This window comes from Culicoides brevitarsis, chromosome 1 (genome assembly GCF_036172545.1).
Source record: "Culicoides brevitarsis isolate CSIRO-B50_1 chromosome 1, AGI_CSIRO_Cbre_v1, whole genome shotgun sequence".
NCBI lineage: Eukaryota > Metazoa > Arthropoda > Insecta > Diptera > Ceratopogonidae > Culicoides > Culicoides brevitarsis.
Window position 1 is genome coordinate 111,492 of NC_087085.1, and position 25,472 is coordinate 136,963.

Sequence of the window (25,472 nt, forward strand, 5' to 3'; positions counted from 1 at the left end):
GCATTTTTCATAACTTTTGTTCAATTTCAAGCTTAAAAATCATCAAATATGATTTTAAAATGAAAATTACGTAATTTTTACGTATTTTTTTTTATTGTCAAAATTCAAGCTTGAGAACCATTTCAAAGACATCCAAAGGCATTTTTCATAAATATTGTTCTATTTCAAGCCTAAAAATCATCAAATAAGTTTTCAAGATAAAAATTTGAGAATAAACTTTTTTTCTTAGAAATGTGAGTGAAACCTGCAAAAACATAAAACTTACCTTGATTTACGTAAACATATGCGGAGTAATCAATAATAATTATGTAAATTTTTATCTTCATGTCTTATCTTTCAGGCAAATGTGACCTTGAGTGTTGATTTGAATCTAATTTCCCGACATAGTATTTTACTCACATGTAACTTTGCATGATGTTTTATTTGCAGTTTAATTTAAAACTCCATAATTTCATCATTAACTGCCAACAATTTGATCTTTAAGCACTTTTTGTAATTTACAAAACGTTATAAAAACTCCTCGGACGATAAAAACTTCCATCAGTTCAGCGAAAGTTTTGCAACAATGCCTCTCTTATCCGAGCTAACAATACCAAAAAAGCGAAAATCAAAACCTCATCGGTATCAAAAGAAGAAAATTGACATCATTGAAGAGCATTTTGATGATTATTTTGTCAATACGACATTACATGGATTAAAATACGTGGGAATGACGAACTTGAGTATCATCGAAAGGCAAGTTTCATGGAAAGGCGTTTGACGAAGAGATATTTTTTTTTAAGAAATTTAAAAAAAAAATTTTTTTTTGATCAAAAAGGCGAGGTCTTTTGGAACCTTGAAACAAAAGAAAATTTATTTTTAGATTATTTTTTCTCGTTTCCTTCATTTTCGTCGTTTGTTTGTCCGGATATTTCATCACAAATGTTTACATGAAATGGGTTCGTACTCCGATCATAATCTCTCTCGATCCCCAATTGTCGCAAAGCAAAGATTTTCCATTTCCCGCCGTTACAATTTGCAACATGAATCAAGCGAGAAACACTTTTGCGAAGAATATTTCGAGAGACTCGATTGAATATGCTGTACTTACGAGTATGTGTCATCACACCAAACTTGATTCGACGTTCAAAGATAATATTTTTGGAAAATGGTCTTATGTTCGAAAATTAATTTTGAATGTGAGTATGAAATTTAAAAAAAAAAGTTTTTTACTCACAGAATTTTTTTTTAGATTACACAACCTTGTTCTCAACTTCTGACTTCATGTCGTTTTTCCGGAAGAAGTATCGATTGCAACAAAATTTTTCGCACAATTTTAACGGATGAAGGGCTTTGTTGTACATTCAATAGCTTGGACTCGGCTTATATGTTCAGTAGATTCAGCGAAAACAATAACTTTGATAGCGGAGTTCCAAGATCGAGTGTTTTTTGGTCTCCCGAAACTAAATACAACAATCAGGTGTTTGATGAGACGCCTCGTCGAAATCCGGGGGCAGGAGTTCATATGGGATTGTCAATAATGCTGAATCTTGATTTTGACGAATACTTTTGTTCATCCTCTAATTCATATGGATTTAAGGTTTTGTTGCACAATCCTGCAGAAACGCCTAAAATTAGCAATTTTGGCTTGTTATTGAGTGCAGGAATGGAAAGTATGATTTATTCAAATGAGCTTCGATTTTAAACTTGTAAAAAAACTGAATTTTAGCTCGACTCCTTTTTTCTCCTGTTTGGTATTCAGCATCTCCAAGTATCAAAGATATTCATCAAAATGTGCGTCAATGCATTTTTGAAAATGAGTCGAAATTGGATTTTTTTCGTGTTTATACGAAACAAAATTGTGAAATGGAATGCGAGGCATCAATTACGGAGCAAGAATGCAAATGTCGAGCGCTTCACATGCCCAAACTGAATGATGAAGTTAGGATTTGTGATCAACGGGATTCTGCCTGTTACGAAAAAATAAAATGTTTTTCACCTTCAATTTTTAAATTTTGTATGAATTTTATTTTTTTTTTGTTTTTAGATCGCACGGAGTACTTTGGAGATGATTCTTTGTTATGCGAATGTCTACCAGCTTGTTATGAAATAAGTTATTCTACAGAAATGTCGAGTGCCCCTGTAAGATTTTTTCTCAATTTTCTTATTATTGAGTTAAATTTTGATTTTTAGCTGCTACGCAATAACATGTTCGATGGAGATGCAATATTGGATTTGAAGAATACAGGCATATTGCATGTATTTTTAGAAGACGCATCATTTCGTAGCTTTACGAAGACAGAATTTATTGGATTTACGGAGTTTTTATGTAAATAAGCATGATAAAAAATTTAAGAGAAATATTTAAAATAAAATTTTTTTCGACAGCCAACACAGGAGGACTTCTCGGATTGTTTATGGGATTTTCAGTGTTATCTGTGGTTGAAATAATATATTTTTCGAGTATGAGACCTTATTACATGCACAAGAAAGAAAAGGAATTGCTCAGAAAAGCAGCTACATTGGTTAGTAAATCCGAAATTGTTGAACTGTCTGAATAAGTTTCTTTGCAGAAGAAATCATGGGCTGAAAAAACATCGAAAAAGAGTGAAATAACCAACATTCAGCAATTAAAAAAGGCTTGGTTTGGAACAAAAGTTCAAAAAAAAACAAACAAAATACTACCTTATGTCGAATAAACGTTACTTTGTGCATTGCTCTTCACAAATATCATTTAATTGTTTAAAATGTGTGAATAAATAAATAACGGCACAAAGTTGAAATTCAAAAGAAAAACATTCACGACATCACGGAAATACACGTTCGTCTCTCAAACTAACTTAAATTAAATGAATAAGCAAGCAACTATTTGCCAAACAAGAAATTTTCCGTGCAAAGAATCAATTTTGCGAGGAAAATCCTTCGATCTCGTGCAATGTCAGGCGCAGGGCGCAACATTTACGGTCAAATTTGGAAAAATTTCATCAATTCCTTTAAGTCAATTGGAGCACAACACAAAGGCAACTACAAGGGACAAGACAACTTTGGGAATAAATATTACGAAATCCCTGCAGATCCATCGCGAGGACGACGAAAAACTGCGCGATGGTTTGAACCGTTGGAAAAAGATAATTATGGGCAAGAAATCAGCGGCGAATGGGAAAGTTGGCTTCGTAATAGACGTCAAGAACCTCCAACGGAAGAAGAAGTCATGCGAAATTTGGCAATTGCTCAGTTGAAGAAGAAAAATGCGGCGATATTAGAAGCAAAAGCAGATGCTGAACGAGGATACAAAATCGAAAATATCGACGAAAAGGGAATTAGTTCCTTTCCGAAGTATGACGAGTATGAACAGATGCCCGGAAAAAAGAAAGACGAGAAATAGATTCTTAAAACATTTATTAGGTTGCTTCTTCAGTTTCACTTTGTAAATATTTTAGCTAACAATAAAAAAGATTGGATAGACAAAATATTGTTTTTTTTTAAATATTTTTGTTCCTTAATAAAATGGTTTATTCCTGTCTCACGAATGAATTGGGATACTGTTGAAGTATTTATTTAGTTTTTTTTATATTTAGATAAAGAAGTAGAAGTAAACTGGTTTGACCTTAAAATAAATAATAAAATCTTTGAGCTTCACTTAAGCTGTTAATATCTCGCGTCGCGTGTGATGTAGATGGATGGATTTCTTAACCCGAATAGTCCTGATGATCAAATAGTGCTTGATCGTACAACTCCGCTTTGACGAGTCTACCGGCAAAATATCTGCCATTGAGTGAATCTCGTGCGAGTTCTGCTTGAAACGACGCCGAAAATTCGACAAAAATTTTTACAATGATCTCAGCATCATCATCATTTTCTGATTGCTTTTCTTTGTAGATGACAACACGTTCGACAGTTCCGTGTTTCTTGCATTCCGACTTAATATCAACTTCGAGTTCTTCGTCGACATCTTCCGGGCCTACCATATTCCTCAGAATTACGGTTTTACTTTCGCGTGGTCTCATTAATCGTTGCATGACGAGATGACGAGCACTTTGTCCCTTAATTGACATGGATTCTTGTTGTTGTAACGTTTGAGGCTCTGCTTCATCCATGAGTTTCTTTTGAATTTCTTCAACAACGGCGGTATTTACGCCATTAGAAGGCGTAGAAACTGTTGTTGCTGGCGTTTCAAGAGCAACAGGAGTAACAGGAACAACGGGAAGAGGAGCAGGTTTTCCCAATGCCGGAGCAACTATCATCGGAGGAGGAGGAACAATAACACCCCCCGGATGTGTAATCGTTTGCTGTGCTAATACTTGAACGGGTTGTGATACTTGCATAATAGATGGTTGAATTGCTTGTGTTACGACAGTTGCGAGAGGGTTTTGATGCACAGCAGAAGCAGCGAGTAAGGGATTTGTTGCTTGTGCGAGTAATGGATTTAATTGTTGCAATGGATTCAAAACGGGTTGTGTTGTTCCTCCCGATAATCCAAGTACGGCATTAGTTGCGACTGCGTCAAGCGCCTGAATTTTCGCTGTTGCGGCAGCAGCAGCTAAAAAAAGAAAAAACAATTAGAAAAGTGAAAAAATAAATCAAAAATTCATTTTCATGTCTCAAAATAAAAAAAAATTTAATTTAAATTATAATATTTTATTTTTTCGAGCTGATTTTTTAAGCGAAAATAATTTTTTTTTTCCAAAATCATAAATTTCCAAAATTTTTTACAATTCAAAAATAAAGTTCAGAGCACACGAAAAATATTAAAAACTTACCAACAGCTGCTGCAGTTGGCATCGTTGAACTCGTTGCAGGACCCATTAACGCATTTGGAGGCGTAATTGATCTTCCAACTCTCAACAATTGTCCTCCCAAATCGAACATATTCATGCTCGCAATAGATTCCAAAGCTGCTTGTGTCGTTTGATATTCGATGAATCCGTATCCCTTGTGACTGTGAATAGTGCTGCCTTGTGAAAGTTTACAGAAAATAATCGGGCCGAATGCTTCAAATACACTCTTGATATCTTCTTCTGTCAAATCCGGATGAATCGAGGCAATGTAAATTCGATTGTAATTTTTCGCTTCTTCTTGAATCTCGTCGATAACTTGTTGCGCTTGAGGCATATTGCTTGGTCGACCTACTTTGATGTTTCTACCTCCGAGCATAGCGCCATTCATTTGTTCTAACGCGAGTTGAGCTCCTTCAGGGATCTCGTATTCGACAAAAGCGAAGCCTTTGTGCTTTTGAGTTACAGGATCCCATGACATGTTGATCGATTTGATAGGACCAAAAGGTAGAAACGCCGCTCGAATCGTATCCTCCTTCAATTCGAACGAAATACTGCCAACATAAACTCTGAAATTGATTAAAAAAGAAATTTAATTTAATTCTTATAAAAACTTAAGCAAATTTGAGAAAAAGAAAAGCTCAGGTCTTTTCAGTTAATTTAAGTCCATCATAAGACGGAATTCAACGACGTAAATTCGGAACTCGACATCCATCTGCGGTAGATTTACATCCTTGCTGAGAAGTGTCTCTTTACAAATTTCAGAAAACTCACCTGCACATTAATGCTAATGCCTGTTGTCTCTGAACCTGTGTACGTTGACTTGCCAGTTGCTAAAAAACAATATAAAATTTAAATTTTTCAATTGAAATCAAATATTTTTTAACTCACTTGTTGTTGATGTGCAATTGTTTGTTTCATCAACACCATTTTAATACTTTGTTCCATCGCGTACTTTTTCGCCTTCGTCACAATTTCATGTTGATCGGATGCCAAACGAGGTAAAGCTCCTCCGAGCAATCCCAAAAGCGCAGATCTCGTTCCCGGACCAAATGCAACATCGCCCGTTTGCTTCATTTCATAAATAGGAGCAGAAATAAATGGTATAGGCGGACTCCATTGATCTATAAACATTTAACAAACTGAGTTTAAATATACAAAGAAACAGAAGATATGTAAAAAAAAGAGAAAAAAGAAAATATTAATCATCCTTTTTTTCTTTTTAGGTTGAAGGTAAATGCAATAAAGGTGTTTAAAAGGTGACAAAACATGGAATCATATACTGAGAATATCTGCACAGAGAGAGAAAAAAAATAAATATTTCAATTTTGAAGAAAAATATAAGTAAAAAAATATATTAGGAGAAAGGTTTTCCAAACTTTGGGTCAAAACAAAAGCATTTTCCACGCAAAATTTGTAACTGCATCCCTCTTGCAGTATATGATCCACATCGAAATCTCATAATTCTCGCCTAAATATGCAATAATACAAGTTTTTGATATGAAAAAAAAAATTAAGTAAAAATCTGTAAAAAGAGAAAATAAAAAAAAAATTTATAAAGTTCGTGTGGTTAAAATTTTTTGGCAATAAATATTATTAAAATAAATTGTTTGTATTCGACGAAGCTGAAATCGCATCAATCTGGATCTGGACTGACTTTTACGTGCACAACATTCACGTGTTCGAGGTTGTTTGATTCTTGTGAGAGGCCTTGTCGTCAATTCAATTTGGCAATTTATTTTGGCACAACCCATAGTTGTTTGTGTGTCATATCGTGTGATCAAATTGTAATTTTTTTCGGTTTTATAATTTTTTTGAAAATTGACTCGAGAGAAGAGAGAAGAAAAAAAAAGAAAAGAAACTGGAAAAATGGAAAATACAGACGGTTTATATGTAAATCAATTGAATTGTTCAAAAAATGCCTGATCTCATGAAAAAAAGTTTCAACAAGTTCATGGAAAAATATGGCAAAATATAATTCAGAGTTTTGTCTTCGCGTAATTCAATTTATTTGCGTGTCAGAATTAGATGTTACCATATTTTCACGACTTGATAATAGTAAAAAGTTTGTCCCTAATCTTAAAGCCACTTTAAAGTTTTTTAAGTAAAAATCGCATTTTCGTTTATAATTTGTCACCTCTTCACCTCTTTTGTGGGATAATTAACAATTTTTGGTTTGTAATTGGATCGTTTTGAGTACTTGATTTACATTTCAATTCAATTTCACAGCTTCACGTAGTTGAGTAGTAGTAGTTGTTCTGCAAAGTACAACAAGGTAGAACAAAAAAGACCCGCAAATTAGTTATGAAACAAAAATAAATAAAAAATTAAGAGTGAGGAATGTTTTGATTTGGATGAAATTTCGGTTAAAATTACAAAAATTCAGCATTTCTGCTATTTAGCGAATCTGATTTGGTTGAATTTCAACGTCATGGCGTCGTTTTTCTTTCCATATCACATTCGCTATTACAATATTTCGGTTTTAAATCTATATTTATACAAATGAGGATGAGAGTTATATACACTTTGCAACACATATTTACACAGAATATTGATTTTCATAACTCATTACAACTCTATATGACGGTATATAATGTATAATATATATAGAGAGACACAGGTAATAAAAAAAATATAAAACTTTTCCCATATAGACCCACACACAGAGAAAATTTTTGGCATTTTATCAAAATTTACCTTTTTTGGATTTCTTTTTGGGACTTTCATCGTCATAACTGTCTCCGCTTCTTTCACTCCTGGGACTTGCTGATTTCGTAGCAGCTCCATCGCCCTAAAAATTCGCAAACAAAAACGATTTTAGCATGTGTGGGAAGATTTTTCGCGTCCTTCAACTCACCGATTGATATCCGCCGTTCATTGCTTCGTTGTTTTTTAAGAAATCCGCACAAATCTCTTCTCGTCTTGAATCTCCTGCGTTGTATGAGACGTTAATTTATGTTTTAAATGTATTTTCAAGTCCTTTTGAGGAATATTTCACTCGATTTTCGGCGACTTTCTCGCTTTGTTTGCACTGTTTTTTCTTCACTTGACACTCGAATGACAAACAAATTCAAATGGCAACTTGGGGATTTTATGCGAATGACATTTGCCGGTTAATTGTGCAGTAGAATTGTTTTTCGGAAAATTTTTCTCGGAAATTCTTGTTTTTCCACGTTGAAAAGTAACTGAAACTGACGAAAGATGAGTGACGATGACGAAGAGTTCGAAGATCTCCATAACTTTGACGATTACTATGGGACATTGAATGTCTCACGAGAAGTGAGTGATTTCGTGTTATGCAAACTTTCGAACACACGTTCTAATTATTTTATTTCCTTTTCGTTAATTTTCTAACTTACAGGCATCGGCAGAGGAGATCAATCAAGCATATCGTAATTTTTCGCGACAATTTCATCCAGACAAGCATCAGAACCCCGAAGACAAGAAGAATGCTGAAATTCTCTTTAATCGCATCAAGAAAGCGTACGAAGTGTTGTCGGATCCTCATTCTCGTGTAATTTACGATAATTTGGGGCACAAAGGTCTCGCAACAGAAGGATGGGAAATTGTCGAGAGACAAAAAACTCCCGCCGAGTTACGTGAGGAGTTTGAACGTTTGCGTCGCGAACGCGAAGAACGCAGATTACAACAGCAAACGAATCCGCATGGAACGATAACTGTGCGAGTTAATGCCACAGATATCTTCAACAAGTACGATGATGAGTTCAGTGACTCGTTCTTTCCGACAATTGAAGTTTCGGGCATGCAAGTATCACAATCGATCGAATGCCCGTTAACAACACGAAATACCGCGGAGCTCTCGACAACACTAAATATGGCAAAAGGAGTTGGAACAGGAGTTTTTGTCATTACAGGGCGTCGATTCGTGAATAAAGGATGGTTATCGATGGATCTGAGTGCAGGAAGTCGACCCGCAATCGGATTTAAGGGTTTTCGAGACTTGTCACAAAGTGTTTTTTGTACGGGAGGATTAACGACTGTCATTAATGGGCATGATATTTTGCCGGGAATTGTGGGAACATTGGGAGTTCGTTTGGATCAACATACTGTTGGATATTTGACATATAACGCGGGCTTACAAAACTCGTCAATGGAAACAACTGTCGCACATCGAAACGAAAAATACAATTGGAGCACAACACTTTCAATCGGCGTTCCTTATTCTTTTGCCTCATTTTCGTACACCCATGAGTTTCAAGAGTATGAAGCTAAATTGAGAACTTTTGTCAAGTACGTATCGAATTTCAATGAAATATTGATTTAAAAATATCTTTTCTTTACAGAATCAGTACATTGGGTTTCTCCACGGAATATGGCGCTGAAAAGAAAATTACAAAATATAGTTCTGTTTATGCTGCCGTGAGTTTAAGTGTTCCTCAAGGCGTTACGCTGAAGCTCAAACTAATTCGTTCCAAGCAATCGTACATTTTCCCCATTCACTTGAGTGAAGAAATAATTCCCGCTGCTGTATTTTATGCCACTGTTACTCCTTTAGTTGCATTTTTTGTTATCAAGAAGGCAATCATTGATCCCATGAACGACGAGAAGAAACAGAGAAAAATCGAAAAGGCAAAGGAAACGAACAAACTTCGCGTTATCGAAAAGCGAAAAGAAGCGGAAACAGCAATCAGTTTGATGTCGGCGACATACGATCGTATCATCATCGAAGAAGAAAAAAAGAAAGGTCTAATAATTGTTTCTGCATTTTACGGAAAATCAGATAAAATGATAAATACGACAAATGAAGAAGACGAAAGCGAAGAAGTTATTGACGTTAAAGTGCCGTTACAGTGTATGGTAAAGGATTCTCGATTAGTATTACACAAATCGAGCAAGGTAAGTAATTTTATTTTGATATTTGGAGGAATTTTCATGAAAAAACTATTTCAGTGCGATTTACCTGGATTTTATGATCCGTGCATGGGTGAAATGAAGTCTCTGAAAATCGAGTATAAATATAAGGAAAATACGTATTCAATCACGTTTGACGACAAAGATGACATTCGACTGCCCAAACATGGATTGACACCTGTTTCGACGACGACGACGACGAACAATATGCGATAACTGCCAATTTATTGTAGAAAATTGCAAATATATAGAGAGAGAAAAATTATCGGTTATAAAAAAAAAATGTATTTTTTTGACTTAAAAACTAATTAAAACGGTTATTGTTATTTTCGTGGTCTGCCTGCTCCTTTTTGTTTGTTTGTCTTCTCTTTATTCGTCTTACTTTGCAACAATGGATGAACATCATCTGTCGGAGCATCTGACAATTTTATATCATAAATGCTTGTTTTTCGTTTTTTCGAACTTCCTTCATCTCCTTCGGATTCTCGTTTTTCCAAAGAATTGTTCATTTCGCCATTTTCTTGTCCAACGCCTCCCCAATTCTCTTCAGGATCTTCAACTTCAGGCGCAATTGGCAAGAATTGAAGTGCCTTTTGATCTTCAAACTCTTCGTCAGAACTGCAAAATGCCGCAATGGGTTCAACTCCCGTTACATCAACTTCAACTTCTTCGTCGTCGCGTTTGTCAGCTGACAAATCAACAGATTTATCCTCGTCATCGATATCAAATTCAGATTCACGTTCCTCGTATTCGACGTTTTCGTCGAGCTCTTTGAAATCCGGAGCAAATGCTGACCAATTTTCGACTTGATTTTGCGCCCAAACAGAAACGAGTCCTGAACTGATGGAACAAATTATAGGGCGAACAGGATGCCAAACGACATCGAGCAATAATTCGCCTTTCGTACCATGCAAGATTTTGACGAGATTTCCAACAGATTTTTCCCAAACGTATAAAGCGTGTTGTCGAGCACTTCCTGCGCAAATGTACTCTCCATCGCCGGAAAAACAACATTTCTTCCATGTCGTTTTATTGACGAGATCTTGCAACTTTTGAATTGGTTCAGGTTCGCCATCTTTTCCGCATGCAACAACTTCCTTCGAATCGTACACGCGAATTACGCGATCGCCTGTATTAACGAGAAATGCATCTCCGCGTCTCGCAAACTCGATACTTTTTACTGCTGTACTGTGACACTTGAAACTTGCTTTAATCTCGAGTGTTTTCAATTCCAACACTAAAATCCTTCCTTTCGCATTTCCCGTGTAAATATATTCGCCTCTTCTGTCGAATGATGCAACGATGTTCAAATCTCCATCTGTTTGTTCGACAGGCAATATTTCGTGTTTCTTTCCGACTTCGACGAGCACAGCAGCATATTTCATGGGACAAACGAGGAACATTGAATCTTTTCGTGGATGGAATTGAACTTTCAATACAGCGGATGGAAAGCGATATTTGTGATCACATTCGCCCGACAAAACATCCCAGATGCAAACGTTGTTGTCAGTTGATGCGGAAAGAAGTTTATGCCCGTTCCGAGACCAACTTAAACTACAAACGGGATGAACGTGCGCCGAAATGATTTTCGCAATGCCTCGCGTAAGAAAATCCCAAATTACGATGCGCCCATCATTGCATCCGACAGCCAAAAGAGTCCCGTATTTATTGAATTGGCAAGTTATCTGAAAAAGGAGGGAAGTTGTTGACTTTTTTGGTTTTTTAATTTAAGTTCAAATGTTAACATACCGCCAATGAAATAGAATCCAAACTCGAATCAAATTCTTGAGGGTAATTTTGTCCAAAACTCTCTAACAGCTCGAGATTCATTGTTTTTTTTTGGATAATTCTTGAAAAGAAGCTTCCAAAACAATAATGCTTCGCGAGACGAATGAACGTGATAAGACGTTTGACAGTTCAAAAAGTTGAATTAGCAAATAGCTATTAGCAAAAATAATAACAATTCAGTGAAAAATCGTGAAAGAAAATAGGGAAAAACTGCCTAAAAGCACTGAAAAAAATACGGAAAAACAGTAAAAAACGAACCGTGTGTCGTCGCAGCGCGCGTTTCAAGTGCTTTGTCCCGTAAAACGTCGCAAATTTCGAAATAATAGCTGCCAATTAAAGTGTAGAACCATTTTGATAAAAAAAATAATTTCTTGTGCGTACAATTTTGATATTTGCTAAAAAAGCAGCAAAGAGTGTGAAAAATTGTGAAATAAATGTGATAAAAATGCAGTAAACATCTCCGATATGCTGGATAACATGGATAAAGGTGCGAAAAACTATCCGGAAATTGCATTTCCACGTAAAATTCGTAATTCACCGAATTAGACATGGTGCCTCCTCCCATCATTACGAGTCTATACTTCTATTACTTAGAAATGTGCTGAAAAATTACACGTTTATTTTTTTCGTTGCCAAATTCCGTGATTCATTTGTCGATTTTTTAACGAAACGACGTCAACGCAACAATCGAGGAAGAATATTCGAATCTCGTCATCCGCCCAAGTCTTTGTCGTCTTCGTTGTCGGTTCTTTCCAAGGTCAACAAACAAAGTACAACACTGTAGAAGAACGTCAAGAAAAAGAAGCCCCACACCTTCTACTACTAAATACACATTTTTACAAAAAAAAAAAAAAATTGACGTGTGTCGTACATAATATTTTTATTTTGTACAAAAAATTTAATCGCGGTGCCTGTTTGATGCGTCGCCGTCTCTTTTTTTGCATTAAAATTTATGATAAATATTTTTTATGCAAAAAAAAATTTAAATTTATCGAAAACTTTTCAAGGTTGTTACTATTATTATTACATGGCATGCAAAGTAGAGAAAGGCAAAGCACATGATAACTGCATTTATGCATCAAACGTTTCCCGTTAAGCGAAAAATAATTCAGAAACTCCTCTCAATCAGGCTGTTAGATAATCCAAACTGATTTTTTTTCATTTCACACATTGTGAGAGTTAAGACGGAGAACAAGTTAGTGAACTGGAAAGAAGTGAAAATTTTTATGCACACACCGAAAAGCTGCTGATTCAATGAATGAATGAATAGGGTGCTGCAAATTCTTTCCATCTAAATATTTATCGAATATTCTTTGAAATTAAACGTTCGTGGTCATCCATCAAGTTACTTTGTTTCGTTGATTATGACGATCATCATGATGTCGATGATGTGTAGAAAGAGAAAGAAAACAAGATTTTAAGGCAAAAATAGTAAAAAAAAAAACTGGAAATCTTTATGACAATTTCCTCTTTTCTCTTTCTTCTTAAAAAACGCTCATGTGTAGCATCATAATATGAGCATCATAACATTAGTTTGATACCTACTATTATCGCAATGAACAGTTTATTATAGGAAAATAAGAAAAAAAGTACCTTGAATATGTTTGTTCAAGTTTGAAAATTTTTGAAAAAAAATTTTGTTTTTTTGAAAAAAAGGTTTTTGAAACTTTTTTGTTTGAAAAACTAAGTATATAAAAAAACGAAAATTTTGAAAAAAGAATGTTTGCATTTCTTACCAAATCTTCAATGATCATAATTTCAAGATATTTTATTTTATCAAGTTTGTATACTGACATACTTCCATCTAAAAACATAATTTTTTCGCAAAATCCCTTCAAAATACCTATAATTTAATTTTATTGCAAGACACTCGCTTGATTTTTAAAAACTTACCTGCATCTTCTCGGTATCAATCTGTCTCTCTCTTTCACATGCATGTTTTCAACTTACTTAAGTTTCAAGTGCATTGCAATGCATTTCTCTATTTGACTTGTAGGCAAATCTTCTGTCAAAAAAAAAAAAATTATTTAAATAACCACAATTTATTCTTGAGACAAGTCCCCATGTTTTCTTTTGTCCTAAGAAATAAAAAAATGTTTCTTTAATGAATAGAAATATTTTGTTTTGTTTTAACATTTTAATAATTTTCGACTGTCTGATGCCTTTTGGTTTTTCGTACCTGCTGTAGTCTGTTCTTCCGCCCAATAACCTTGAACACAATTTTTGCCAAAAGAAAAAAAAATTAAAATCTGGAAGTGATTTAAATGCAATTACGAAATGGCGTCAAATTATGCATCACAAGTCAATACAACAATTGGAAATTGTCCAGCATGCTTTGCTTATTAGCACTTCCTCTTGCAACGTCATCATCGACAACGACTCACATGGAGAAATATCGTAAAATCATCATTTTCGTTTGAAAAGAGGTCAATTTACAACATTTTGTATGTTGTGCACTTGTTGTCCCATTAAAATTTAAAAAAGACTTCAGCAGTTTTTTCACATGAACCTGCTAAAACCCAAAAAAAAAATTGTCATTGATTTTGTATTTGAAAAATATTCAAGCGATTAAAGTATCAAATCTCTCGTTTGTTTGTGTAAACGTTTTATTGCAGCAAAATCAAGATATTGCAGAATTAAGCCATATTTAGGTTTTCTGCGTTGAAATTGAATGCGGAATTGACGCGTTTATGTGAAAGTAATCGGTTTTTATCATGTTTGTGGAGAAAGACGAGACGAGAGAAATTATAAATTGAGCGAATTTTTCCATCAAAAAAAACCTCTCATTGAACAAAAATGTCACAAATATTTAATCTAATCTACCTGTTCGATACAAATCAAGTTATTGAAAACAAAACTGATAAAAATGATATTTTTTTGTTATTAATTGAATCAATTTATCGAGTGTCAACTCATGTGATACTCTTTTCTTAACAACTTTAGTTGTGTTCAATTCGACTGTAATCTCGTTAGCGTTACAAGGATTTCGGCAAGCAATTCCGATGCTAATTGAATTATTTATTATTATAGTTGGAAAAAAAAAATCAAGGGCTATTTGATAACAAAAAGATTTTTTATTTGTTGATGATGATGATGATGTAAGAAATTAAAGACCTCATCATCTGCACGAAAAAGCTACGAAACTACTTTTAACGACAGAAGTAGTAACGAAGATAAGGCTCGGCAAATATTTGGTCAAAAATATCAATAAAAAATCTATAAAAGAAGGCAATTAAGACTTCTTTTCTTTTTTCTTGAACAGTGAAGAAACTTGTTTCGCGCTTGAAATATGATGCGAGAAGTGAAAAATAAAATATATTTTTTTTTTGTGAAAGATATGAAAAAAAAAATCAAACTAAATTTTAGAAAGGCTTTTTATTGAACTCTGAAAGATTAAAAATTTTAGTTTTACGAAATCAATGTCATAACTTTTGGTAAATTTTGGCATTTTTCAAGTCTCAAATTAGAATTTTATAATTAAGTACCAAAAGTTAAATTTTGTTTAAGAGGATGCAATTTTTTCAAATTCTTATTTTTAACAAAAAAAAAAAAAATATCTATATATTTATTTCACTTCAATTTCAAGCTTCGATAAGTGTTTTTTTGCACATTTTTCGATATATATTTCGTTATTTTAAGCTCAATAATGATTGATGATTTCTTTTTGGATACCAATCCTTTAAATTCTTATCAAAATATGAATGATGACATCATCAGAACAGAATTTCGTCACAATTTTTCTCGTGCGTGACTCAACCAGAAGCACAACTTCAGAATATTACAGACGATATTATCGCATACACGAACTGAACAGTCTTCGGTGATATCATAATCTCTCTCTTCGCTAAATCGTTGAATATAACATGTTTTGTGTTTTTTTTTTGCTGCATCAGTCGTTATCGCATCGTCGTCTATTTCTGAGGCACTTGTATGTTGAGTAAGCGACACAAATGATGAATGAACGAGTTAAGTGTTCCATGTGTAACAATAAAACAAATAAAAATACAAAAATAGCATGAGGTAAATAATTAGCACGCTTAATGAAAAGTTTTTGCAATCAAATCGTTCAAAATCATTTTGTTATTTACTTCGTAAAATATGTTCGTACAAATAATTGGGTGTGTGAGAAAAATAAATTTGTGTGATATTGTCTTTGAAAAACAAAAAAAAATGATATTGCACTCAAAGAAAGATGGGAAACATGTGCCGGATTCGGATATGAGAAGACACTTTTTGTGATAGAGCAAAACAAAGTGCGTCTTTCTTATCGAGAACGAACGAAAAAAGTCAATCAAATTCGTGTTTTCAACTCTTGAGACGAACATTTAGACGTTCGCTGATTAAAATTTACAATTTATTTTACTACCAACACTATTTTTTTTCGTGCTGTGTTGATAACGAAACAATTTATGATCACACTTTATTATCACAGATACAATTTTTCAATACTTAGTGTAACGTGCCTCTGTTGCTCTGCACTGTTGACAATATTTTGTAATTATTTTGTGTTATTTATAAGTGATCATGTGAGTGTTTGCGATTAATTTAACTAAAATGGATACTTTTTTCGTAAAATTGATACCAAATCAACATGATTTAAACTCAAAAATGTCGCGACATTGAAAATTTTCTCTCAATCGGGGTCTTAATTCGACGCGAAATAGTTCAAAAGTTCACACTCTCAATTACGTTAATCAAAAAAATGTCATTCATGCATGTTGACGATAATTTATCAAACACTTTTCTTCCATTGGACTGTCTATAAATTCAACTTCGAGTGGATTTCAAGCAAGCTCAATGTTAATTACGAACAAAACATACAATTTTTAATTCTAACAACTGTACGAACGAATACGTCAAGAGACTTCGTAACATATTAATTATTATTACAATAATTTTAATAAAACGCTTTTCTCTAACAGCGTAGACTAACATCAGATATTTAATGAGATAAGTGCACGTCTTTTTTTCTGTGCTATGTATTTTTTAATTTTTTCAAGAAATACAAGAAAAAAAACTTCTGGTTGAATTGCATCATGAACACAGGGGAAAAACTTGTGTTTAACATTTTAACACAACAACAAAAGCTGAGCTAAGCTTGTGATTACTCAACAAACAGTCAGAAATATTTCATTTTTATGGAAAGTAGTAATTTAAACACAAAAAAAAAATGTGAAGAAATTATCAAGAATTTACTATTAAATGCACTTTCTTTTTGTCTTGTAACTTTTAAATGTTTAAAATATTAAAAAAAAAATATAAATATTGGTCATTATGATTCGAAAGTATGACAAATCGTTCAATATTTGGAGCACCTTTGATGTCATTTTAACACATTTTTTTCGAAAAAAAAAAAGTAAAAATTTTTTATTCTTCTTTTCATTTTTCAGTCATAATATGGAAGGATGATTGCCTTCAGACTAATTAAGGATATCATCACGTAGATTTATTACAAGAGAGTTTACTGCAACGCGTAAAAATGTCATTTTTGAACAACTTGAAGAAAGTCTTCCATCTCGGAAGCGGGGAGGCGAAGAAAAAACGATTGTACAATAATGTACGAATGGATACGAATCCAACAGACTTTTGGGAAATGATTGGGGAATTGGGGGATGGTGCCTTTGGTAAAGTGTATAAGGCACAGAACAAAGAGACTCAACGACTTGCAGCGGCGAAAATGTGTACGTTGGAAGACGAGGAAAACTTGAGCGATCACATGGTAGAAATAGATATTTTATCTGAGATTAAACATGAGAATATTGTTGAACTTTATGAAGCATTTTCGATAGATGATAAGTTATGGGTAAGTACATGTATTTTCACACTTTTTCAAAAAATAACTTATTTTCCGTTATTTTGTAGATGCTAATCGAATACTGTGACGGCGGTGCCTTAGATAGTATTATGGTTGAATTGGAAAAACCTCTAACAGAGCCGCAAATTGCGTATGTTTGCAAGCATATGTGTGCTGGATTAAGTCATTTACATCGCAACAAAGTGATTCATCGCGATTTGAAAGCTGGCAATGTTCTGTTGACGATGAGTGGCGGCGTGAAATTAGCAGATTTTGGTGTTTCAGCCAAAAATAAGCATACAATGCAAAAACACGACACTTTTATAGGCACGCCATATTGGATGGCGCCTGAACTCGTGTTATGTGAAACGTTCCGCGACAATCCGTACGATTATAAAGTCGATATTTGGTCGTTGGGCATCACACTGATCGAATTCGCACAAATGGAGCCGCCTAACAGTGAAATGTCTCCAATGCGCGTATTGCTCAAAATCCAAAAGAGTGATCCGCCTAAATTGGATCAACCATCAAAATGGTCCAAAGAGTTCAATGAGTTCCTTGCAAAAGCACTCGTCAAAGATCCAACAACGCGCCCTGAATCTGAAGAGTTGCAGAAACTTGCGTTCATCAATAGAGCACTCGATCCGAAACCAATTATCGATTTGTTGCTCGAGTATAAGGCTGATGTCGTCGAAGAGGAAGTTGTCGATGACGAAACTGAGGTAAGAATTTCTCGCATATTTTTTTTTAACGAAATTTGTCATTTCGCCGTGTACTAACACACTTTTCAATAAAAATTTTTAACACATGCCGCTTTAATAGAAGGCAAAACGACAAGCAAAACGACGTTCATTATACCAAAGGGTTGGTAAGTTGTCAGACTAGCGCATTTTTTAGAACAGAAAAGGATCTCTTGTTAGTTAAAACAAAAAGTTTTTTAACGTTGTTGCATTATTTTGTTCTTAAAGTTTTTTTAAAAACTCTCGTTTTTACCTTTTAGAGAGAGTTTTACGCAAGAATGCTGAAATATGTATAAAAATTACATAAAAAAGATCTAGTCTGGCATTAAATGTTAATAAAATAGATTTAAAGTTATTTTTTATGTTCATTTTGAAACTCTCAAATAAGAGAGTGATTTCTGTTTTCATTTTATAGCTATTTTTAAAAAGTTGTATCATTCAGTATCATTTTCATAATTTTCACGGCATGTATTTTTTCATTTTCGTGTCATAATTTTTGATTTTGCTTGTTTTGGATTTATTGAAATTGATATTTGCACATTTTTAATATGCTTTTCTTTTGTTTTCGTATTATAGGAACACCGCAGTTCAACGCTTCCCCTCGACTTGGACGATGACTCGTCATCTGTACAAAGTCAAGATACGGAAAAAGCTGCAGATTTGCCATCATCAAAATTACCTTCTTCGAAAGAAGCATCTCCATCTCCCGCAGCTCCCAACAAATTACCATCAAAAGTGTCGTCAGATGACAAATCCAGTAATAGTGAAAATAATGTTAATTTAGTTAATGAACCAGTTAAAAAGCGTCGAGATAAAGAGTTAGAAATTGTAGCGGAAAATGGCGTCGAAGTGACGGAGAAATCATCGAAAGTTGTTCATCGTAAGGAAAAAGGACCTGCGCCTCGTCCCCCATCGATGATTTCTTCGTCGACATCGACAACGTCGAGTGATAAGTCTGAGTCAGAACGCAAAAAAGACGAAGCTCCAAAAGCTCCCTCTCCGAAGAAAGAAGCTGCGCCTGCTCCTCCTCCGCCGCCTGCTGTTATCACGCAAAAACCATGCACACCAAAAATTGAACGCAGCGTATCGAATGACGATTTGCTCGAACAACGACTTAACAAAGATTTGGCGCGCAATTCACAGAAAGAGAAATCGCTCATCAAATCAAACAGTATTTCCGCGTCAGAACACGAAACGAAGCCCGAAATCAATCGCAGCTATTCGTACGAAGGGCGTCAACGTATACCTTCGGAAAGAGATTCGCCATCATTTACGAACAAGACGCTAAATACCTCAACAATTACCGTAAACTCGGATAATTCAGAAAGTGCAAATCCCTCCATAAATTCTCTCGCAGCAAATGCCGCAGGCAATCAAGTTACTGTCATTACGAGTCATCCTCCCGTTATTTGCGACAATTCGATATTGCCTGAACCGCCACCGGGCTTCGGAAATGATATTGTTATCGTATCGACGAACGATCAGAGCAGCAACAAAGATACGGATGACGATCAAGAAACAATTTCTTCGCGAAATTCAAGCCCGAGCAATAAATATTCAGGCGGAAAGATAATTTTGCCTGAAACTCCTCAAAAGGGAAGAAAACTCGATGAAAGCGAAGTATTGATCGTGAGTCCTGGATTTGTCGACACTGAATTGACAATTCACGAAGAAGGCGATGAGATTCCGTCGCGCAATGAAGAAGAACCCGACAATGTTTGCCCAAATCGTTTGTCAAAGACTCTTTTCGACACTAGTCATGTTTCTGTCGTAACACTCGGCGAAGAAGAAGTCAAAGTTAAGGATTCTTCAAATGCCCCTTCATCTCCATTGCAGATCACAGAGTCAAATCTCAACGAGAAAACAAGCAATAAGATCGCAAATGGTCAAATAATTTCCGACGATGTCAGTATAATCGTGAACAACAACAAGAAAAATGGAAAACGCAACTCTCCCGATTCATCTGTTGGCTCAATGGATTCACGAAATCACAGCGAATGTGGATCTGTTCGTTCAACTCACACGCCGCCCGTAATAATTGCCAAACTAGATCGAAGCGATGTTGAGAGTATCGCGACAACAGCTAGTCATGATAGTAATCGCGAACCTGAAGAAGAGCCCGTTCAATTGCGACGAAAACCTCTTGAACCTGTTGCTCCAACAACAAACAACGTTTCTGACAAGAATAAAATAATGTCGCCGAACACGAAAAAAGAGATGGATTTGGCTAATTTGCGGAAAAAGACACGTAAAAGGACGAGAAAGTTTGAAATTGATGGCGTTCAGGTTACGACAACAACGAGCAAAGTCATTTACGATGACGAGGAAAATAACACGCTTTACGAAGATCACATTTTGCGCAAACAAGAGTTACGCGAACTCAAATTGTTGCAAAAGCAAGAAAAGAAACAATTCCTTGATTTGAAATCGAAGGAAACAGTTGCAAAGGAAAATCAAGAAAAGAAGTTTGAACAAGAGAGAATTGCTTTAGAACGAACTTATGATGCTGATATGGAAGTTTTAGCACGCCAACATCGTCAAACTGTCGAAAAGTACGAGCAACAACAAGAAGCTGAGCTTCGTAATACCTCCAAAAAGATTCGTGCTGAACAAGAAAGAGAACTTAAAATGGTAATAATCTCATTTAATATAAAATTTCATTCAAAAATTTTAACATATTTTTAAACAAATTTCAGTTCCGTGACAGTTTGAAACAAGAAATTCGTTTGCTCAAGCAAGAAATTGACCTTTTACCAAAAGACAAACGCAAAGATGAGTTCCGAAAACGAAAGATTTTGATGGAAAACGAGCATGAAGAACGTGAAAAAGCATTTTTGGCATCGTTGTCTGAAAATCATGAATTAGCACTGCGTCGTATTAGCGAAATTTATCGCGAAAAGTTGGCAGCTACTGACAAAGGATATCTACAACAGAAGCAAACCGTAAGTTATTTATCTTTAAATAACAAACATCAGTTTTTAAAGATTGATTATTTAGGCTATGCGAACTCGTGAAGCAATGTTATGGGAATTGGAAGAGAAACAAATTCACGAAAAACATCAATTAGGCAAACGTCATGTTAAAGACATATGTTTCATGCAAAGATCACAAATGATCATTCGACATGAGAAGGAATTAGATCAAATTAAACGGTAAATTTTAATTTTTTTTTTCGATTTCAACAATTTTTTTATAAAAATCATTTACTTTTTTAGAATGTTACAACGAAAGGAAGAAGATTTATTAAAAAGACAAGCGATTGAAAGACGAGCATTACCAAAACGTATTCGAGCAGAACGCAAAGCGCGTGATATGATGTTTAGAGAATCCTTGAGAATTTCGATGATTTCTGATCCGGAAGCTGAACGAGAGAAGTTAAAGAGGGTATTTTTTTTTTATGACAAAATTAAAAAAAAAATTGACAATTTTTTCTTTTTTTAGTTCCATGAGCAAGAAAAGAAACGTTACAATCAGGAACAACAAAGATTCGAAACTAAACACATGAAACAGCTAGAGGAAGTTCGTGCAAATTGTGACACAACAATTAGGTAAGATCATTTATGATTGATTTTTAAGACGTTTTTAAAGAAATTGTGACTTTTATAGGGAATTGGAGCAACTTCAAAATGAAAAACGAAAGGCTCTGCTTGAACATGAGACATCAAAGTTACGACAATGCGATGAAACGTTGCAAAAAGAGTTGCGTGAATGGAAATCGCAACTTTTGCCACGCAAACAGGTAAGAAAATTTAATTTTGGGACGAGTTTCTTCAAAATAATTAATATAATGCACCATTGCACTTTACTTGAATTTACGATAATTAATAACAGTTTAGTACTTATGACGCGCATTATTAATAGAGTATTAATTTTTAGAGTAATATACTAATAACGATAACAAAGTAACACAAATATTTGCAACTATTGCACGAAACTAACATTTTGAACCTTTTTTTATTGCATTCCAAACTAAAATCCTCATTTCTCTCTTCTTTCATAACGAAAAACAAACATTTCTTCAAAAATTTTGCAGCGCATTGAGAACGAAATCTTCGCAATGGTAGACGATTTCGAGGCGAAATATGGGCCCTGTGATCGCAGTGAATTCGAAGGTGAATTTGTTGTGCCGCCTGAATTGCGCGATTTGCGTAGCCGAACAAATAACACACTGAATATGCGTGCACTTAAGTTACACGGAGGATTTTTGGGTCTTTCCAAATCTCGCACTTTCCTTACGCTCCCTGTGCGTCAAAAGCACAACATTCATGCCTCTGTTCCCGATTTAAGTCGCAGTGTTCCCACAACCCCGGGCTCTAATCACAAAATATCTCTCGCAGCTTCGTGCGATTCGGTTCTTGAAGAATCCGAAGAAAATGCGGAAACGGAAAAACCTTCTAAAACGTCGGGAAATAAAGTTACAAAATACTTTTTCTCAGAAAACGGTGTTCAATTTCGACGCAAATCTGAAGATGTTTTGAATGAGGGTAAAAAAACATCGACCAAAATTGGAGGCTCAGCAGGCAGAGCTTTCATGTCGATGCAACCGAATCAAAATTTGCGACAAAATTCCGTGCCAGAAACGCGTTACATTCCTGTCAGAGCAAAATTAAACAAACCTCCTTTGACATCTTTGTTCGACAAGTATCGCAATAGTAACGCAAAATCCGAAAACATTGGAATTACTCCTGCACGATCGCTCTACAGTATCGCGAGTAGTCCAAATGAATCTCCCGTAAAAGGAAACGTTCGAAATTCAACAAGTTTTACGGGCGATCTTGAAGCATACGCGACATTTACCATTCCTCGAGTTTCTTTGAACGTCAAAAATGGTAAACTTGATTTGACCAAATCTTCAGAGAATCTTTACGAAAATGGAGACTCGGCGGCTTAAATCACACTTTTGAGGCAAACTTCTGTTGTACATTTGTTATAATTTTTCCAAATCCCGTTGCTTTAGTTGATAATAACATTAAAATTTAAGTTTTTTTGATTGATTTGTAGAATTTTAGCATGAATTTATTTAATAATTAGTAGTTTTTCCCTTAAATCCTTTTTGAAATAAACAAATTAAACCATTAAAACACACACACAAAAACAAGTAAATGAACATTTGGTGAATGGTTAAAAAAAAAACAAATATTGGGACACAAAATTTTAAGTAGATGAACGGTAGTTATGATGTGATTGAACAACAATCCGAACAAAACACAAAATTTTGAACACAGGTTCGTTGAAATTATAAATTTAGCATTAAATCAAAGCATTTTTATGATAATTTTATGTTTCGTTTTAGAGTCCCGTCTAATGTTTTTGTTTTGTCTTGTATTGTTGACTTGTTTTTAAGTTGCATGATTTTGATTTTTTATTTATATTTTGAATGATTTTTAAACTAAAAATACTAATTTAATAGTTTGGATACTAAAAATACTAATGTTTGATGAATTTAAGATTAAAATGGGGAAATTTTTTACTCTGTTATAAATTTTAAGATTTAATTCTTAAAATTGGGTTTCAGGTTCTTCAATTATAAGTTCGACTTAAAAATAGAGGGCTTTTAATATATTTTCTTCCTTGTTGGGATATTAGTTCATATGTTTTATTTGCTTCTATTCCTTTTCTTATGCAAAAAATTAACAATTTTTTTTTCAACCAAAAAAAAAAAAAATTTCAGAAATTGGAGGAGACTTTTTTGCAGCAAATTGAAGAAATGGAAACACTGTATGGCGGCTCAATGACACTCAGCATTTCTCCTCTCACGCAATCACAATCCGCAGAATTTACATCTGGCTCAACGCGTAGCAGCTTATCATCCTATTCTGACAAGTATTCAGAAGGTTAGTGTTTTTTTATCGGACAATGAGTGTAAGCTAAGATAACAAAAATTCATATATATTCGATACATATTTGAAAAAACATTGTTATGAAAACAAAAATTTATAATAAAATATGTTTTTCTTTGCTTTGTAAATGACGTCAAAAAATGCTTTTTGTAAATATCTAAAGAAAAAAAAACATTAAAATTATAAGTTTATTTTATTACTATTATTAGTAATTCTATTTGACGATGCGAACGTCAACATTACTATTGAAAAATATTATTTTAATAATTATAGACCAATGAAAATTTTCTTTTATATTTTCCTTAGCCTTTTAGCAAAATTGTTAGAAAAGTATTAAAAAGTTACAGTTATCATTAATGAACGAAAACCTTAAATTTAAATCAATCAAGTTATTTATGAAGTTTTTAAAAAAAATATTAATTATCAACTTTATTGCAATTTATAAATAATATTACTTTTAAACAATTTTTATGTATAATACTTCCGTTTTAACTTATATACGAAGGTTTCCCTTTATAAAAATAATAATAAAATACCGAAAAAATAAAACAATTGATTGCCATAAAAATAATATGTATAAAAAATTAATAATAATTTAACTTTATAATACTTTATTTTAATATTTACTAACAAATTGTTTTTAATCATTTACTTGAAACACTTGTTATTTGTTAGTGAATTCACACTGTGCATTTATATTCTTCAAAACAATAAAAAATAAAAATTTTTGTTGGCATTTTTTTAAAATTACATTTAAAATTTATTTTATTCGCAATATTAAAATGAAAAAAATAAGAAATTAAAAGAATGATTAAAAATTTAATGATTATCAAGATTGTGATTTAATAAAAAAAATACTAACAAATCATGCGAAAATTGTAGTGAAATTTGTAACATTTTAATAAAGAAAAAAATATTTATAAATATTAAACAAATATACCTATATAATTAAAAAATGAAACTAATTGTGAGCAGATAATCTTCCAAAAAATGAAGAAAAAAGTAATAAATGCCAACTCCCTTTTTATTATCATAATCATTCTCATCTCTAGACGTACCTAAATCAATATTTTAATAAAAATGTGTAAAATCCCCTTTTAATATTTATATAAATAAAATAAAGAAATAACAAAATCAACATTTGTAAAGTTAAGTTAGTGAAGGAACGAAACGAAAAGAATTGAAACTGATCGAAAATAAAGTATTTTTAGAAACCTACAGTTGAATAAGAAGGAAATGTATAGAACTGAAACACAAATAGTGCTTATCCAAGAAAATATTATATAGAAATAAACATATATATTAATAAAAGTATAAAAAAAGAAAAGGAAACATTTTTTAGATCATTGCTCAAGAACTGATTACTTGAATGAAAAGATAATGAAAAAATACGGTAGAAATGAGAATTTGTTTGAGAGATTTGCAAGAAATTGACGGTGAGTTGTAAAGTTATTTCATATAACAACCTTTGAATTTGTATTCATTTCTTCTTATCTCTCAAATGAACAAACTTTAAAAGAATCAAAAATGCCAACTAAATGATGAAATAAAAACAAAACTTATGAATTGATATCATTATGAGAAACAACAACGCTATGTAAATAAAATATTGATGAAATAATTAAAAAAAAATCAAAAAGTTTTTTGTTTTTTTTTTAATATTAAAAAATGGGTATCGCCGTGA

The 25,472-nt window shown here is 33.5% G+C and overlaps 6 protein-coding genes across 11 annotated transcripts; 4 read left to right on the forward strand and 2 right to left on the reverse strand.

Annotated features, from left to right (window-relative positions):
* The first annotated feature begins 565 nt into the window (after nt 1-565).
* LOC134828140 (pickpocket protein 28-like) lies at nt 566-2,540 on the forward strand. Its single transcript, XM_063841120.1, has 7 exons — nt 566-735; nt 863-1,178; nt 1,232-1,652; nt 1,709-1,951; nt 2,027-2,121; nt 2,173-2,308; nt 2,368-2,540. Exons 1-7 carry the CDS (start codon nt 566-568, stop codon nt 2,538-2,540), a joined length of 1,554 nt encoding a protein of 517 aa, XP_063697190.1.
* A 289-nt stretch (nt 2,541-2,829) lies between these two features.
* Nucleotides 2,830-3,449, forward strand: LOC134829783 (NADH dehydrogenase [ubiquinone] 1 alpha subcomplex assembly factor 2). Its single transcript, XM_063843040.1, has one exon. It carries the CDS (start codon nt 2,915-2,917, stop codon nt 3,362-3,364), a length of 450 nt encoding a protein of 149 aa, XP_063699110.1. The 5' UTR covers nt 2,830-2,914; the 3' UTR covers nt 3,365-3,449.
* On the reverse strand, nt 3,362-7,795 carry LOC134829774 (poly(U)-binding-splicing factor half pint). Its single transcript, XM_063843028.1, has 6 exons — nt 7,612-7,795; nt 7,452-7,545; nt 5,646-5,878; nt 5,529-5,587; nt 4,740-5,323; nt 3,362-4,519 (listed from the first exon to the last, which is right to left on the reverse strand). Exons 1-6 carry the CDS (start codon nt 7,630-7,632, stop codon nt 3,669-3,671), a joined length of 1,842 nt encoding a protein of 613 aa, XP_063699098.1. The 5' UTR covers nt 7,633-7,795; the 3' UTR covers nt 3,362-3,668.
* A 68-nt stretch (nt 7,796-7,863) lies between these two features.
* On the forward strand, nt 7,864-9,917 carry LOC134827273 (dnaJ homolog subfamily C member 11). Its single transcript, XM_063839857.1, has 4 exons — nt 7,864-8,033; nt 8,116-9,005; nt 9,059-9,611; nt 9,666-9,917. Exons 1-4 carry the CDS (start codon nt 7,956-7,958, stop codon nt 9,840-9,842), a joined length of 1,698 nt encoding a protein of 565 aa, XP_063695927.1. The 5' UTR covers nt 7,864-7,955; the 3' UTR covers nt 9,843-9,917.
* LOC134827281 (retinoblastoma-binding protein 5 homolog) lies at nt 9,889-11,517 on the reverse strand. The gene is made up of 2 exons (XM_063839865.1): nt 11,376-11,517; nt 9,889-11,311 (listed from the first exon to the last, which is right to left on the reverse strand). The coding sequence occupies exons 1-2, from the start codon at nt 11,454-11,456 to the stop codon at nt 9,950-9,952; spliced, it is 1,443 nt and encodes a 480-aa protein (XP_063695935.1). The 5' UTR covers nt 11,457-11,517; the 3' UTR covers nt 9,889-9,949.
* A 73-nt stretch (nt 11,518-11,590) lies between these two features.
* Nucleotides 11,591-23,920, forward strand: LOC134836949 (serine/threonine-protein kinase 10). Of its 6 annotated transcripts, XM_063852264.1 has the most exons (13): nt 11,591-11,901; nt 16,805-17,217; nt 17,277-17,930; nt 18,031-18,072; nt 18,525-20,579; nt 20,645-20,890; nt 20,946-21,100; nt 21,164-21,332; nt 21,390-21,496; nt 21,555-21,687; nt 21,982-22,191; nt 22,930-23,173; nt 23,620-23,753. In XM_063852264.1, exons 2-12 carry the CDS (start codon nt 16,894-16,896, stop codon nt 22,936-22,938), a joined length of 4,104 nt encoding a protein of 1,367 aa, XP_063708334.1. In that variant the 5' UTR covers nt 11,591-11,901; nt 16,805-16,893; the 3' UTR covers nt 22,939-23,173; nt 23,620-23,753. The 6 variants fall into 6 exon arrangements, with proteins under 6 accessions (XP_063708334.1, XP_063708310.1, XP_063708343.1 ...); XM_063852240.1 differs by having other exon boundaries at nt 21,982-23,173; XM_063852249.1 differs by lacking the exon at nt 11,591-11,901 and adding an exon at nt 15,354-15,434 and having other exon boundaries at nt 21,982-23,173.
* Nucleotides 23,921-25,472: the final 1,552 nt, after the last annotated feature.